This window comes from Neolamprologus multifasciatus, chromosome 6 (genome assembly GCF_963576455.1).
Source record: "Neolamprologus multifasciatus chromosome 6, fNeoMul1.2, whole genome shotgun sequence".
Classification (NCBI taxonomy): domain Eukaryota; kingdom Metazoa; phylum Chordata; class Actinopteri; order Cichliformes; family Cichlidae; genus Neolamprologus; species Neolamprologus multifasciatus.
This window is the reverse complement of record NC_140444.1, coordinates 37211755-37228792: the sequence shown is the minus strand read 5'-3', so window position 1 is coordinate 37228792 and position 17038 is coordinate 37211755. Positions and strand designations below refer to the sequence as shown.

The following is a 17038-nucleotide window of genomic DNA, read 5'->3' as shown; positions in this document are numbered from 1 at the left end:
GGAAGACAGGAAAAAAGACATGCTGTGGAAGAGATAACAAAGGAGTTTCCCCTTGCTAACCACCTTGGGCAACATATGTGATGTAGAGGAAATGTGTGGAAATGTATAGCTTTAGTATATCAGCAAGGAAAACTTTAACGATGATGGAGACTCTAACCATTTCCAGTCTAATAAAAGACGCATGTTGAGCAGTTGCAGGTTGAGCAGCACTTTTAGATTTGCATGGCTTGACCATGATAAGTTTTCATTCATATTTGAATTCTCCCTTCAGGTATTAACAGTTAACTATGTCACATGATGATCAAGCCATTTAATGCAGCTGATATTTTTCTTACTAATCTTTTAATACACTTTTTTTTCAGAGGTCCTCACAGGAAGCATCAATATGCTTTAGCATGATGCCACTCAATTAAACAGTATTTCAAATTAGCTCAATCTTAAACTCTGCAAAAATAACATTAATCCACTTAACACAGATGGGGAACATTTACTACTTTTACTTTTGATAATTTATGCAAAAATCATCTCTGTTTGCCTTCCTGTTAAAGTCGTTGCACGCCACTGTGATGGATATATGTCAGTTCTGAATGTTAGTTACAGATACCAGGGAGAAAAGAATGACAAGACCCTCTGCCACATGATCAAAACTTTACTTCACGCCTCAGTCCCAGAGATTCCATATACACAGTCCAGACTTGTATTGCCAACAGAATTAAAGCAGGTATAACTTCTTCTCATGCTTTACCCTGTTTTTCTCATGCATAAAAACCAGGCATAATGCCAACAAATTGGAACCAAAGATTAAAGACTTCATTTACATTTTACTTGCCAAGATAAAAATAAAGATGTCTTTATGGGAAATGATTCGATTATGTACAATTCAAAGCATAAACAAACTAAAACACCAAGATATAATAGAATGATTAAAGCATGGCCATTATCACACCATAAGGAGTAGGCAAGCATTTGAGCGATATATGTTCACGTTCAGCTCTTCACTTTATCCGCAGTCATAATGAATATAGATTAGGAGTCTCACGTTATCACAGTAAGGGTATTCAAACAAGTCCAATTTAATCTTTTTTTTTTCTTTAGCCAATAGGCAAGGGGTACAGATTTTTGTACATGTTGTTTCCTCTACAGATTCAATGTTTCTCTGATATACTTTACCATGCAATGTGAACCAAATAGGATATTGTCAGTTCAAGAGTAATATACCCATGGAAAGCCAGGAGTAGTGTATTAGGTGTATCAGGTGAAAGTGTCTGAAACTGGACTTGTTGGAATAAGGATTCTCAGCTTCAGACAGCAGTTTCATTAGGGACTAACCAGGGAGCAGCAGACGTATCCATAGCACCATGGCAGTAATGCTCCTGTATGACAATAAGATAAATGGAAGCCCAGGTAGTCAGTTCAATAAGCTGTCCTTGGAAAAAAAATATGTATGTATGTATATAGTAAATGAATTGAAAGAAGTCAATGTGGCATCACAGTCTAATATGGAATAAGGTGAAAACCTTTGAGGCATAGCTGGTCCAAAGACTGATTATTCACAAATTCTTGGAGATAAGCGTCTTTGTATTATCTAGCAAGGACCACCTTCTCTCTAGAATTTGCTTTCCCCTTAGCTGTACTAGCTGTTTTTGGCCTGGTCCTAGCGGGCATGGTGGTAGAAGAGGACTGAGTGGTGGCTTCTTGCGAGGCGCTGCGTCGCATGGTGGTTGTAGTCCTGGGTGGCAGCATGGGGACAGTTGGGGCTCGTACCGAGAGGGGCTGCCTAGATGAACATACTCTCTGAGGGGAGGGACTGTCAGTCCTACAGTGGGATGAGCTAAGGCTGCGTCTGGTTCCAAACAAGACTCGTAGGGGCATTCGAGGGCTGCCAGATGGAGCAGGGACAGTTGAGGGACGGGGACATGTTAAGGAGGACCCAGGAGAAATAGGCCTAAATTTTGGGGGGGTAACTAGAGTGCTTAGTCCAATTTTCTGATTCCTGTGAAGAGAACATAAACATGTGAAAGATTATTTTACTTTAAAAATATGTATCAAACTGCTTAAATTATTGTGGGTACACTATAACAAAGAAACTAAATCATACCCATTATTTAAGCGAGGAGTTGGAGCAGCACTACCAAGCCCGCCTGAAGACCGCTTTATGGGGGTAACTGGCCTGGGGATCTTGCTCCTGCACTCTTTGAAGCCTTGCTCTTCAGTCGTTTTAAGACGAGAGCTCCACCTGGACTCATCTGATGTATGCGTGTCTTCCTCTGAGCCTGCAGTGGACAGGGTTTCTGACGGCCTTCGACGCTCATCGTCCCCCGAAGACAGTGATGATGATGTACCAGAAAGCATTCTCCTCCTCATCCAGCGAGTGTGTTGCTTCTGGACTAGCAGGTGGGCCAAATCCAGCTGCCTGGCGCGATGCTGAAGCCGGGCCCGAGCCGAGAGAGATAAGGACTGCTCTGAGCCTGAATCCTCCTCCATAGAAATGAGCACTGGAATTCGGCTTCGGATTCTGGGCTTGATGGCAGAGAGTACTTTTGATTCTGCTGTCTGAAGTTTGGCAGCGTCGTCACTTGGTGGTGGTTGTTTTGTAAGTTCCTGTGACCGATCTTTATGTATGTCAGTTGGTGACATTGCTTCTGGAACAGGCTCCAAAGACTGGGCCAGCTCAGTAGATGGACCATTCTCAGTTTTGGGGTATTTGTCTATTTGAGTTTGGTCTTCCACTGAGTCCTTTGGATACTCTTCTACCATTGGTGCTCCCTCCACCTTCTTATGGGTGTCAGCATCTATATCGGATTTATTCATGATGGGAAAGACTTCCCGGTCACCCTCCTTGGAAGACATAACATTGAGGTGTGATGTCTCGGCAATATGAATGAAAGTACGCTCAACTTTGGTGAAGGGGGGTGAACCAGGAGCAATGAGTGTGGAAGGCCTCAGGTCTGACCTGAGAGCCGGGGACAAACGGCCAGTCTCTGAAGGTTCAGGCTGTATTGCATCCCCAACTAGAAGGCGGTCATTACGGGATGTTAGAGCACATGGTGTAGCCAACTCACCATCCAGAACGTGATCGCCGCCAGAAGGAGACTTGCGAGTGTCTCCTGGGGAGAATAGAACAAGGGTTTTGGATGCATCCTCTAGGTCTGGGTCTGCATCAGCAGCGGAGGCATGCTCCTTCTGGCCCCTCTGGTCCTCAGCCATCAGTGTTGAAGGCGCAGCATCCTGGCTACGTTCAGTACTCTTCTGACTCACCTCACTGTTGGACTCACTCTTTGTAACGTCGTCATCCTTTGGCCCTGGGGTTTCTGGAACTTCTTCGTCTGGTGTGGCAAAACTCCGCCGCTGAGGCAAAGTACCAGTCAGCATGACAGTTAGAAAGTCAGCCCTCTTGGCCTGCAGCTGAGGAAGGATGTGAAAATGCTCTTTCTCGTCACTCTGGCCTTTTGTCCGATAGTCTGGAGAGGGAGGCGACAAACCACTCTGCTCTGAAGGCGATAACACCTAGAAGCAATGCAATAACATTTTGTATTACCGATGAGTCAACTCAAAGACTTCCCCCAGCTCTGTACAGAAATATCATAAAAGGCCTTTACTAGTGAAACATTTTTAGCAGTTTTAACAATGCATGAGCACAATGTCTAGCACTCATTAGAAGCTTATTTAATATTAACATACGTAGCCTTTAAAACAATATCAGGGTGGAATGGGAGAACAGTCACAATAAGTGTCTCAGCCTATAAATGAGAAAAAAGAAAATCTGATGTCAAAAACTTCCGGTGTGATGACACTAAAAACTCGTTCATTGACGATTTTTCTAGAGTTAAATACACAAATGAGTGGGGAAGGAATTACAGGAGGACAGAGTCCGTCTCTAAAGTGAAGCCAGCCTGAAGCTGCGCAGACGAGGCTTTAACACGGTGGCACCAGCAGCGGCGTTGGAGGAAGACACTGCAGTATCTCGCCTGCACAAGATACTGGGATGGCAAAGAACCGACCCTCGACAGCGCAGAGAGTAAAAGAAAGGCAGAGGGAGTTTCAAAGACGTGAAGATAAATGATATAGATCAGACCTTCCCAAAGTGTGGGGCCCGCCCCCTAGGGGGGGCGCAGAGCCATTGCAGGGGGGTGCGCGGAATGAAAAGGGGGGGGGGGGGGGGGGGGGAACACAAAACGCTTGGACACTGCTAGCACGGGGAGTCCACAGAAACGCAAAGCAGGAGATGAAGCATCGCTGAATATGTTTCCAAACCAACTTCATTCTAAGACAAAGATTAGAAAATATGGTGAAGCAAATCTTCCCTCTGGCTTCACCTGCACAAGTGCCGAGGTAGGTCTCCCTGCAGAATTGGTTTTCCCTTCGTCGGGAGCAGCGCTGGGCTGTTTAAATCACGGACAAACGGTATCCCACAGCTGTTTATGTTTTTAAACCCATTTTGCGACACAATGTGTCATAAGCCAGTGGCTAGAATTAAAATAAATGGAAACTTGACAGACAGCTTTGAGCTCTCCCGAGCAGGGGTTTCAACCTTAAATGGCACAGCTGGCTCTGACATTTCATTGGAGGGCCACTTTAGTGTTCAAGTAGTACAAAAAACCAAACAAACTAGAAAACACCCAAAAACATTTACCAAAAATGTAGTGGGTTTTTTTTGGTTTGTTTTTTTCAATTTCAAATATTGTATAACAAAATAAAACTGCAAATGTGAACACAATTTTTTTCTCACTCTTAACTAACTGAAGCATTTCATTGAACTACCAAATAAACAAATTACTATTCTCTTTCTGACACAAGTGCACACATTAGTTTTTGACTGCTAGTGAAACTGTTTTACAAATAACTCTCTCAAATAACACAGCCAATCCCTCAACATGTTTCTACTCTCTGCTCATGTTACCTTCATATTAAATAATTTTTTGCTTTTAAAAGAACTTATTTTAACATTGCACTCAACAACCGACAAATCCTCCCTAACAAAAAACATAACTTCAAGGGCCAAATTGTGTAGTCCAAGTATGGGTCGGTGTTTGAGGACCCTGCTCCAGAGGAACACGTCAGGGGTGCTGCTTAAGCCCCTCCCTATTCACATTATTTATTGAGCCTCTGGCCCAATATATAAGACAAAGCGATGAGTTGAAAGGGGTTAGCAGTGGAAGAACAAAGTGTAGGTCTCTTCGTAGATGATGTAATAATATACCTCTAAAACCCAGATCATACATTCTTAAAGCTCTGGAGTATTCTAGAAGAGTTTGGAGGAAAATATAATATTTCTAAGACTCAAATATTGTGCATAAGCTACAAACCCATTGAATTTATCAGACATAAATACAAACTTAAATGGGATTCAGAAAATTAAAAATATTAGGAATCTAACTAAACACATTATATGAGACCATTTACAGTCGGATTACTATGCAATGCAAAAGGATTTAACAAAATGGACACCCTTAGTTATGGATCTCAATTCAAGAATAGAGGTAATACCCAGATGGTTGTATTTATTCCTTTCACTACCAATGCATATCCCTGATGCTCAATTTGCCAAATGGAACAAACAAATGAGTAGATTTATTTAGAAGGGGTAAAAACTGAGGGTAAAACTGAAAACTCTCCAACTAGAAAAGGGAAGAGGAGGACTGACTATTCCAAGAGAGTATTATCAGATAGCCCAGCTGACATGCACTGGAAACATATTGAGCTCAATGATGGAGTGAGTTGCCCTCAGACAAAATGTACACACATTTCAGGGACCAAAATCCCATTGTTGCAACAACATTAAAGGTCTGGTGGGATCTGGTAATCAAATACAAAATCACATTCTCCAGAATTCAGAACTGCTCAACTGGATAACACATTCACGAAATGGAGAGACGGTGAAATCACAGCAGTATGTACGTTAACAGACGGGAAAGTCCTTCAAAAAGAAGAGTTCGAGCTGGATAATTCTTCATTTGAGACACTGAGAGCAGAAACTCTGTCTCTCAAGAGGGCATTGAGCTAATAGAAATGGTTACTGTGGCATATAAGAAGTTACCGTCAAAGGTTGTGTCAAAAATGTAAAAATGCTTCCAAAAATGTAACAGAAATTATTCATTGTGGATAACACAAAAATGGGAATCAGAACTGAAGATTGACCTTTCAGGGGATGATCTGCCTGTTACAACACACTTCTACTTGCTGTGGACAATGGAGAGAATCTGGCTGGAAAAATTTGATTTTTTTTAATCACACCTCACGTCACAAGTAAACAGTTGTGAATCCCACAGCAATGGTGGAGACTGCAGTCATATCAGTGCGAATCACTAACATTTTTTGGAAATTCCCTTTTCTGGGAATTGTCAAAATACCTGAGGATATCTTAAGTTATAAAATAACTAATGATCTACAGATTTTGTACTTAGGCCTACTACCCGCAGAAGTAATTCACGGTGAGGACCTTTACCTGTTTAAACTGATGCCTGTACAAACATTATTACAAGAAACTGGCTTTAAAGTGATCCTTTGCAATTGAAAGAATGGCGAGACGTCATGGAGCAAATTTCCACAATGAAAAAAATAACTTATTGCTTAAGTAGTGCTGTCAGCGTTAATCTCGTTAAAATCTCATTAAAGTGACATTAACACCATAACACAGCAAATCTCTGTTAGCGAGTTAGCGCGGATTGCCCGTGCGTCAGTGCGTTATCGCGGTTAGCTCGTTAACACTGTGCAGCCCCACGTTAACTCGCTAACGGAGATTTGCCACGTTAATGTGGCAATGGCCTTAACGTCATTTTAACGAGATTAACACTGACAACTGATGTCTTTTTCAGGGAAGGCTTTACATATTACAGCAACACAATGTTAAGCTAAACAGTGCATCTATTACAACAGCTTTGTAGTAGAAGAGGCCAGCTGTTTAACTGACCTGCATGCAGTCCACGCCTTTCACCACCTAAAAACATTGGGATCATCACAAACAAAAAAAATACAAGGGGAAGCTAAAAGCTTGTAATGGGCTCTCTCTAAGAAGCAAAGACAGCATAAACTGGTACATTTTTCCCAAAACCCATTTTAATGTCATTTTGGTTGAACACAAGCTTTTCAAGATTGTCTAGATTACATAAATTGATATAAAAGGCACAAAAATGCATTGCAGAGTTCATCCTTAGATAGCACACAGTTTGATATTCAGGTGATTTTTCAAGTGTTTCCCTCGTTCAATCTTTAACATACAGCTTGGACATACATACTGAACCCCGGTTATTATCATGCTTATTAGAGGTTAAATGAAAATTGATTTCTCTTAATTGCTTTCTACATTTCTATATATATCTGTACAGGGTTATTTTTTGGATTTACAAAAGTTTAAAATACATGCTTTACCTGTAAATTATACAAGCAATGCTGTACAATCATATAGTGATAGAAAAAAATGCTTACATATATTGTACATGTGAAAGACACTCACGGATCATTACACTGAACAAATATTGTGAGCATTCAGTCATCTTTTCCTTATCTACAATCTGCTGTGACTACAAAACTGATGAAGGAGCATTCAAGTACAATTTAATATTCTTTTTTTTTGCTCTGTTGCTGCTATAGTCAAATTAAAGATGGGTGCCTTGAAGCGTAGTTCAGAGCAAAAACTAGAAGCAAAGGGTGACGTGTAAGCCTAGCTCCATCAAAATAGGAAAAGTTTCTGTCTCCTACAACAACAAAAATGTCTTAATTCAAATGCTGACTTAAATTAATTAGTTAATTAATTTTAGTAGCAATAGTTTATAGTATTCTATTGCACACTTTTTTCCCTCTGATCGCTAGGTGGGAAAAAGCATATTCCACCAACCAGTTGGTGAATGTTTGCTGGCTATTACCAGCTGAAATTGGTCACAAAGAGCACCAATTTCTGCACCAAAAAACTCAGATTGCTGCAGTTACCCATAGTTTGCATGGAATATGCAGATTTGTCTGCAAACTCTTGCTAGCTAGCTACCAAGCAGTAGAACAGTTGCAGGGAAATTGGAAAAAGTGCAAAGCAAACGAAAAACTTAAACTGTTCAACTTCAAAGTAAAAAAAGTTGTGGTTAAAAGTCCCAACTTTTAATTCAAAGCCAAACAGTTACTGTTTCGTGTTTGGTTGGAATTTCCCAGTTTCACTAGCACTGAGCAAGCAGTTAACAAAATCCTCCCTTCCTTGCCAACTACGGCCGACTGCAACAGTCTGCTAGTGTCCAAGGCAATTGCACGATTGATTATCTTCAACTGGCAACAGCAAGCAATCTCCTCCAGCTACACACCAGCCTCACTTAGAATATAGATTTTTTCTAAACTATTAAGGTAGTTAGGAGACACATGCAGGAACTTGTCTTGCAGTATCCCCGTGCTTCTAGCTTTTGTACCAAGCTAGGCTAATTGTATCAACAAATCTATGAAAGTGGCATATGGCTGAAATATACCAACTGGACACCAGTATATACGTCTCTCTATGTATATTCACATTTTTTTGTTAGTCGTTAAAGAATATCAGGAAGACATTAAATATGCAAACATATGTATGTATATCTGGAAGGACATATCTCTTTATTTATTTTATAATTTTTTGTGAATCATGCCATATTTTCTATGGTAGACCTTAACACTTTTAATATGTTTTACTCAATCAACTAACAGCTTTACAACTGCTGTAATTTTATGTCATGAAACAGTTATTCTTCCAGTTAATTATAACTTTAAAAATGTGGAGTTTTCAAAATAAAAAACTATAAACCTCATAATATACATATATGGTTAATCGCAGGTTGTTCCTCCACTAACTGGAGAACACCTAAAATATATTTTTCACATAATCATTCAAAAACACTCAAATCAAAAAGACTAGTCTGATCCGTGAGTATCTCGTGTAGATGTCAATTATTTACAGAACAATCCCAGACTTCTTTTAGTCAGAGCTGTATACATAATTACTGTACAGTGCTGTTTTTTACAGTTGGCAATGCATGTTGTTCAGATAGCAGATCTCATGCAAAGAATGGACACAGTTGGCAAACAGTTTTGGTACAAGATGACACCTGTTGCAGATCACTCTTTTAGACTTGAGGTGTTTTTAGTAGAATAAGCACACTGACATATTTCTACTCCCTGTTTGTAACCAAATGTAGCATTACCTTAATGGTGATACAGGATTGTACTAGTGACAATCCTGTGTGGTAGTTGAATCATTTTGCTTGCATGCAAAATAAAGTTCAAAGTTAGCAGCTAGTCCCCTTCATACATTCTCAAAGTGTTTATGTTGTAATGCTATGGTAATATAAAATATACAGTGTGTCCTGAACTCAGTGTGAAGCAGCATGAAAACAAACTCAGTCTTACCATCAGGCTGGATGTGAATAACTGTCGGCACAGAGATAATGCCTCAAATAGAAGCTAAATAAAAGCGCAAGTGGTGCGTATTTAGTTAATGTAGCCCTTTGTAGCCCTGACATTGCCCGAGCATGTCTTTCATTGCACAACATGGCCATCTTATCTAATGTTATGTATATTTAAGACTAAAGAGAAAATTGTTCTTTAACAGCAGCATACAACAGACTATATTATATGAGCCATGGCATGAATAAAGTGGAGGATTTCAGAAGGAAAGACATATATACTGTATGTCTTTCCTCCTGAAACCCTCCATGTTTTTTCACATTGGCTCATGTGGTTGGTCAGTTAGCTTCTTAGGGTACCCCAAATAGGGTTTAAAATTCTTAGGACCCTAAACCGTTTTAATTTAGAACTCAAAAACCTTCTTGGATGAAATGTGAAATATCTTCATGAAACTTTAAGACTTCCACTTGCTTTCTTTCCAAGCTCTTTAGCCTACCATGACCCGGATGACTGAAAACCTACGCAGACACATTGAGAAGACCAATATTTCTTCCGGTAAAAGCCAGCAGATATCTGGATAACTGATATTTGTGATGGTTAAAAAGCAAATAAAAAGTTACATTATTGTCAGATAAAAGCTGATGATAGTAACCATCACAGACTTATTGCTTGCAGACCTGGCTGAAACTGAATGCTACTCAAACTATAAACAGAAACCAAATAAAAATATTTTGAAATATTCTATTTCAAAGATCTTTTCCATTGCTCACGAATTCTTTTGTTTATAGAGATAAGAGTTTTTCCAACAAGTTCTCCAAAATGAAAAACCATTTACTTTGTCCGTATTCTCTCTTTTTATCTCTGGTTATCTTTCCAGTGTTGAACCATTTCAATTTCCCAACAAAAAGCACCTCTTCGTCAATCATACCTGGCACTGACACCCTGGCACTGACCTTATAATGTAACTGAAATGTTACGTTTCATCATGTTTGTTTAGAAGATAAAGTGGACCTTTGCATTTTTAAAAAGAAAAACCCCTTATCCTGCTCTACTGGATCTATTATGTGATATTAGGTGCAAAAAATCAAAAAAGCACAGCTGGCCTGCAGACAGTCTTTTATGCTTCAAGCTTGGGTCCTTGACCAGAGGCCTGGGAACTTGATGGTTCTGTACAGTATCTTTGCTGTTCCTAGGACTGCACTTTTCAACACAGAGATCTCTGATTCCGTTCCTGGGATCTGAACCACTCACCCAGTTTAGGCCCTAAGCACTCCAGTTACCACAGGACCACATTTCCTCTTGCTCCTCTCTTAGCCACTGATATTTCTCACTTTGACTTGGTAAAGTTACATTTATCACTATGACCTTCTTCCTCTGCGTGTCCACTACTATGTCTTAGGTTAGCCATAAGCAGTTTGGCCATCTGTATCTGGAAGTCCCAAAGGATCTTAGATTGGTCATTATACCCCTAGTTACGATATTCCACGTATGCCCTGCCTGCTAGCATTTTCCACCCTGCTGCAATGTGCCAGATTGTCTCAGGGGCATCCCTACACAGCCTGCACCTGGGATCTTGCCTGGTGTTGTAGACCTCAGCCTCTATCGATCTTAGAGCTTGTTCCTGCACTGCCATGATTAGTGCCTATGCTCAGCCCAGCTTTGTCCAGCCATTGGATTTCTCAGTTGTGGCCATCTTCCTGATGTACTCCTTGGTCTCCTTCCTTCTGCTTATTGTACAGTCCTGGCGTGCTGGACTTCTGGTGAAACCCTCAATGTATGGTTATGGCTTATTATCCCAGCAGGGTATTTTACAGAGTGGTGGTATTGATTGCTTGGATCTTGTTCTTCTCATTCAGCTTCTCTTAATCTCTGCAGGTATTTGGTGCCTGCAGCTTTCCCGGGGCCTCTTCGTGGTTCCTATTTGCAGGTGGGAGTGCAAGGTACTTGCACCTATCCTCAATGTCTGCAATGCTGCCTGCCGTGTGAATGTTAGACAGAAAGCACTTAGAAATAGCAAGGAAAAAATTGCTTGTGTGAATGGGTGAATGAGGCAAGTTGTGTAAAGCGCATTGAGTGCACAGATAGAGTAGAAAAGCGCTATATAAGAACCAGTCCATTCACCATTTACTCTTTCTCCCTTTGCTACCATTCGACTATGACTATGACATTCTTCGTGGATCAGCGAATCAAGGTCTAATTCACTCCTGGCATGTGGCTTGATGCCATCCATGTACAGGATTTGGCTGACATTGCTTGGTTCTTTAGTAGGTATGCGAAGCCAGTCTTGTTAATGATCTGGCTGGTTTCATACCTATGCAGAATAACAGTGGGACAGAGCACCTCACTTAATAGTGGCTTGTGTAATTGGATTGAAGTTGTCCTCTAGTGTTGTTTGCCACATCCCCATTGAATTCCTGATAAAGGCTCTTAGGGTCCTGTTGACCTTATACATTTCTCGGCTTCCAGGATCCATGTGTCAGGTATTGTCATAGGCGGTGCACAGGTTGGTCAGTCTGGTCTTAAGTGACTTGAGTGGCTGCTCTATCAAGCAGAAGCTGGTGTTCTGCACCAGTTGTGTTTCTTCCAATTTCTTTCTGGGCCTCGCTCATATACTGAGCCATGTGCCTGTCCATCTTAGCTGCTATGATACCTGACAAAAGTTTCCGTAAGGCAGGTTATTGGTCGGTAGTTGGACGTACTTGGGCATCAGGACTGTTCGGCTAGCCATTCTGGGTATGTCTCATCCATAAACAGCAACTTAATTTGTGTTGCCAGGCGCTCGTGCAATTAGCTTCTTCAGCCAGTAAGTGTCAGGGCCTAGTACTGTCCAGCTCTTTGTGCCTGAGACTCTTTCTTGGATGTCTGCCACTGTGATAGTTACTGGAAATTGTTCAAGGTTGCTGTGGCCTGCTCTTAGAACCACTAACGACTAAGGATTGTTATTATTTGTTGCATTCGTCTTCCATCAGACTTGGTGGGGCTGCTCCCATATTGTTCCCCTGTCACTAAGAGTATACCTTGGATGGTTCAGTAGAGAACATCCAGTTTATTCTCAGGGTTCTATCTCTCTGGTATAACCATTCAGGCAGTTTGCCAAGTAACCTGTTGGTGTGCAAGTGTTGGTGTGATATCTATCTATGTGTCTATTTACATCAGTACTTCCAACAGAAACCCAACATACAATACATAAAATAAGTCTTTTTGAATAGATTTTAAACTAACAATAAATATAACAGGATTGACTGCATCCTCTGGAAGACCTGGATTTAACTCAAACTCAAACAAGTTTACAAATTTAAATGTAGAATTTAAAACATTTAAGAATTTGAATTAATCTGTTTGAATGAATTCAAAAGGATCATGATGTTATGAAAAATAGATGTTAAAATATTTCAGTAATGGGCTCACTGACTGGCACTGTTGTGAATGCCCCAAAGTCATTCCACAAAAGCAGACAAATGCAAATAGCAATGCTGGATGCATTCCATGGAAATCTGCTACCTCGGTGAGTGTGCTGAACAGAAAAAGAAAAATGATAAAAGAAAATCACAGATATGTTGTGTAAAACAAGATTCTGTACAACTAACGTGCACGATTCTTTTGATGGAATAATACATCCAAGCACATTCTGTTTAGCTCAATTTGTCAGCATTTGTGTGCTTGAATGGATCCCGATCACCTTAAAATATGTATCAAAGGAGAGTCAAACAAGAGCTCCAGCAAACACTTCACAAACTGACATGTACTTTTAAATGTTCCAAATGTAAGTTCACTTCTTTTACAGTCTTCTGATACTAATGAGAATTCATTAGAAAAAAGTGCAAAAGTTAAATTTAAAAATGTCATAAAACAGGCTTTAACTTTGTTAGGTCCTATCTGGCAGCCTTCTTCAGCCCTATACATTTTCCAGTTAAGAGATGGCCCTTAATCTCAAAGAAAACAGTTCAGAAAATTATTTCTTTCAAATAAACTTTTTAGCCTATTAAAACTATAAATAAGACTATAAACTATAAATAATAAATCCATTCAAGAAAAAACAACCTTTTTTTGGTCTTTTTGATTTTTGCTTGTTTTGAAAAGGAATCTTTTTATTTTCTTAGGTAGAATATTGTCTTTATTGTAAATTTGTTTACTATGTAGTGGTAGTCGTTAATTTGTAATATAAATTAATGTAAATAAAAAGTGATTTTATACATTTCTAAATTTGTTATTGGCGTTAATTCATTTATGACATGCCAGTGTGTGTTGGTTTCTTTTACTAATTAGTTTCAATTTATTTAGTAACTATTATTTTTTGTGAAATATTTGTCTTTTAGGGACACCGTACTTCTTGGTGTCAGGTGTAGGTGTAATTAGAGGTTAATGCTGAATTCCTTTTCACACCTTTTCACAGACTTTTATCACATACCCCCCTCTCTTCACACACAGAGTTTAATGAAGCAGAAGCAGAGTGAGATGTTTATATCACTGGTTGAGTGATGGCGAAGATTTGTGAAGTCTTGGTGCAAAACCTTGGTGGGATAACCTGCACTTGTTGATAATCACACTTTCGTTTTAGCAGAAAAGAATTGAAATAAATAAATGCACAGATATTGTAAAGCTTAACAGTCTGTTTGCAGCCCCACTCTGTTTCACGCTCCTCTTCTTCATAGAAGCAAGAAGGATGTATTCAGTTTCACATTATTCACATGAGTCTGCCAGATCTGTGGCATGTGCAACATCAGGTTTGTAGAAGCTTGTTAGAGTTTATTGCATGGAAAATATTCCCCATCTTGAGCATTTTTCTTCTTTTCTTCTGTTCCTCTTCTTACAATTGATAGAGCTACGTGACTGTGAATGTGTGTGTGATACTAAGTGTTTACCAGCTTAGCAGTGCTGCTGTCTGCCAGTAATATGGCTTGTTTTGTTTCATGACCATGTCTGGCTCTTAGTGTGCTGTTTTTATCACGTCTGATTTATCTATGTGTACATTCATTAGAATATTTGTATATGCAGAGCTGGCCAGAAATATCTAATGAACCAAATACAAAGGCAAAGCTGTGTTTTATTTTGGTATTAATAAGTATACTCCTTGTTTTGACACAAGTCAAATGTCTTCCCAGCTCACCAGTGATGCTTCGTAATTTAAGGGCCTTTTGAAGCATTCTACACATTTTATTTAGGGCCAATGAAATTTAAAGATTTATGGATAAATACTAATAAAATAATTAGTATTTTAATAGTTGGTGCTCTTAATCAGAGCAAATGCACCAGAGATGATCTTGACTGTGGAACACAAATGGTGGAAGTGAGAGGCCAAACTGCACCGGGCCCCAAGTTGGTGTGACCAACCCTGCATACAGTATGTGTGTATTGTGTATGTGTCTACTTAACACATGTGTTAATTTAATATGTGTTTGAGTCCATCTCTCAGCTGTTGTTCTTGTTCATGAGCTTAGCTAACACGTGCTGCAGCTGTGCCCTCGACATATTCAGAACAGAGTGTCTGCTCCGTGGGCTGCCAGGGGTCGGCAGAGTGCCAGCATGCCGCCGGCGGGTTGAAGTAGCAGTGGCGTTGATGTGTGCTGGGCTGCTCTCAGCTGAGCGGCTCCTCTGGATAAAGTTCCCTCCTCCATGAGGATACTGCTCTGTCTCAAGGGTGGAGGAAGAAAAGACATAGGAGGCCAGCCTCCTCAGTTGGTTGGGCCGTGGTTGGTGCCTGTCCTCCTCCAACTGCAAACAGATCAACCAGAAAGAGGGAGGTGAGGTTAAAAAAGTTTAAATTAATTATTTATTTAAAAAAAATCAAGCAAACAATAAATTTCAGATTTTCTTACAGCTACAACCCAACATTGGTTTGACTTCCTGCCCTTTTCTCCTACCCCTCCATGACGTTAGACAGGTTAGACAGGAGAAAGCTGATTGATGCTCACTTCTGTCAAAAGCCCTCAGCTTAAATGTTGTGAGAAAAGGTGCTTGGGGAGAGAAGCTGGTGGAGTGCTGGTGTAAACCTGGCACTCTAAAGTTACAGTTACCAGAAACTATTTAGAAGCTATTAGAAACTTAACTGGACAGTTACACCAATTGACTAGCTTTTTGGATCAGACTAGCATCCTGGATTAGACTGGGAAAATGACGATGAAGACACTTTCCCCGACAAAGCACTTAAAAGGACACAAAGGCACCAGCACAAGCGCTGCACATACTGTATCTCACTAGTCTGGTTAGTTTGAGCTTTTGTTTTCTGAATGAAAAATTACCATTGGAGGTACAAAAAGAAACAGGGAACACAAAAAAGAGATGAGTCATCAAGCACACAAAACACAAACACACAATGGAGGGAAAAAGGGAGGAAATATGTTTGAACAGAAGAAAAAGGAAGAGGAAGAACAGAAATTCAGTGAGAGAACAGAGGTAAAGGACTATTCCTAAACTGTGCTTACCCCGAAACATCACTTTATTTCTTCTTGTGTTGTCCCAATGGCACCCTCGCTCTTTTCTTTGTCTCCTCAGATGAGTCAAACTTGACATACTGTGTACTTTTAAAGCGATAGGTTGGGGGCAAAGGCATCAGTAGTTATGTGGGAGCGGGAAAAAGAATTGACGCAGAAAAGACAATGGCAGTCCTCGATGGTTGGCAGCAGACAAGCTTGCTCTGAGTCTAGAGATGACAATCGTCGCGAAAACAAAGGAAAGTCAAAGAAGAGCTCACTAAAAAGCGCTAAAATTAATTTGTGCATACGAATTTTCCACTGACACGGGCTTAAAAGGTATCCTGTTTCACTGCAGATAAAGTGAAATTTCAGTGATGATGTTGCACGTCCAGCCTGTAAACAGCAGCCACCAAGTATGGAGGACCAAACCTGACCTATTTGTAAATAAATAATGGACAACTCAAATGGTCACAAATTTGTAATTCAACTAAAAAAATCAAACGTAGATTTAAATTAATAGAAAATCACATCCATGAAGAAAATCCTGCTAAGGAAAATGAAAATGATGTGAAAATACAAAGTGAGCTTAATGTGAAATTCAGTGATTCCACATTAGTTTTCCACATAACCGGCTCTTCATACGCAGAATTCAGTTCAGTTTTATCTCTAAGGACAACCAAGCAAGTGTTGTGCTCACCTCCCCACCGCCCAACCCCATCCCCCCACCTCTTCCTCTAGTTCTATAGTGCCATTTCCATAGAAATTATTCTTGAGAAATTCCCAAGCACACAAAAACAAACACACACACACAACTAAGAATCCTGTGTCATGAAAAGTTCTTGGTTTTCAGAGAATGAACCCATTAGATGATCCCATGACATTTCTTCTAGCCCCATTCTCAAGACAAATGTACTAAAATGTATTTAATCTATTTATTTATTAAAATGAAGTTTAATTTCTTTTTGGTCCCTAGTTTGGTCCTCCATAACAAAGTGCTGTTTGTTTTTATTTTTTTATTTGTTTACTTTAACTTGGTCAAAACTTAGCATCTTTAAACTTAGCATAAAAAATAAGGACATTTTTGTTTGCTCAAGTATTGCTAAATTGTAACAATGCTTCCTGGCAATAAACATTATGCTGTTAGATAGCATTGGTTAAGCAGCAGAGTTTAGTATTTGGGTTGCACCCATAGAAAACTAGCCAAATCCCCTCTGCCAATGCCAAACAGCTTATTCTGTTATTGAGTCCTGTTTGGTGCTGTTTCATTGTAT

At 39.9% G+C, this 17038-nt stretch overlaps 1 protein-coding gene across 4 annotated transcripts in view; it reads right to left on the bottom strand.

Moving 5' to 3' along the window:
* Positions 1-249: 249 nt before the first annotated feature.
* The window catches only part of ttbk1a (tau tubulin kinase 1a), a 56859-nt gene continuing 40070 nt past the window's right edge, over positions 250-17038 (bottom strand). For 2 of the 4 annotated variants that reach the window (XM_085163987.1, XM_085163988.1), the window contains 2 exons: positions 2099-3507; positions 250-1993 (listed from right to left, as the gene is read on the bottom strand). In XM_085163987.1, coding sequence (XP_085020113.1) covers positions 1582-1993; positions 2099-3507 — 1821 coding nt within the window. In that variant the 3' untranslated portion in view covers positions 250-1581. The remainder of the gene's footprint in view (positions 1994-2098; positions 3508-17038) is intronic. The other 2 variants (XM_085163989.1, XM_085163990.1) reach the window with 1 other exon arrangement.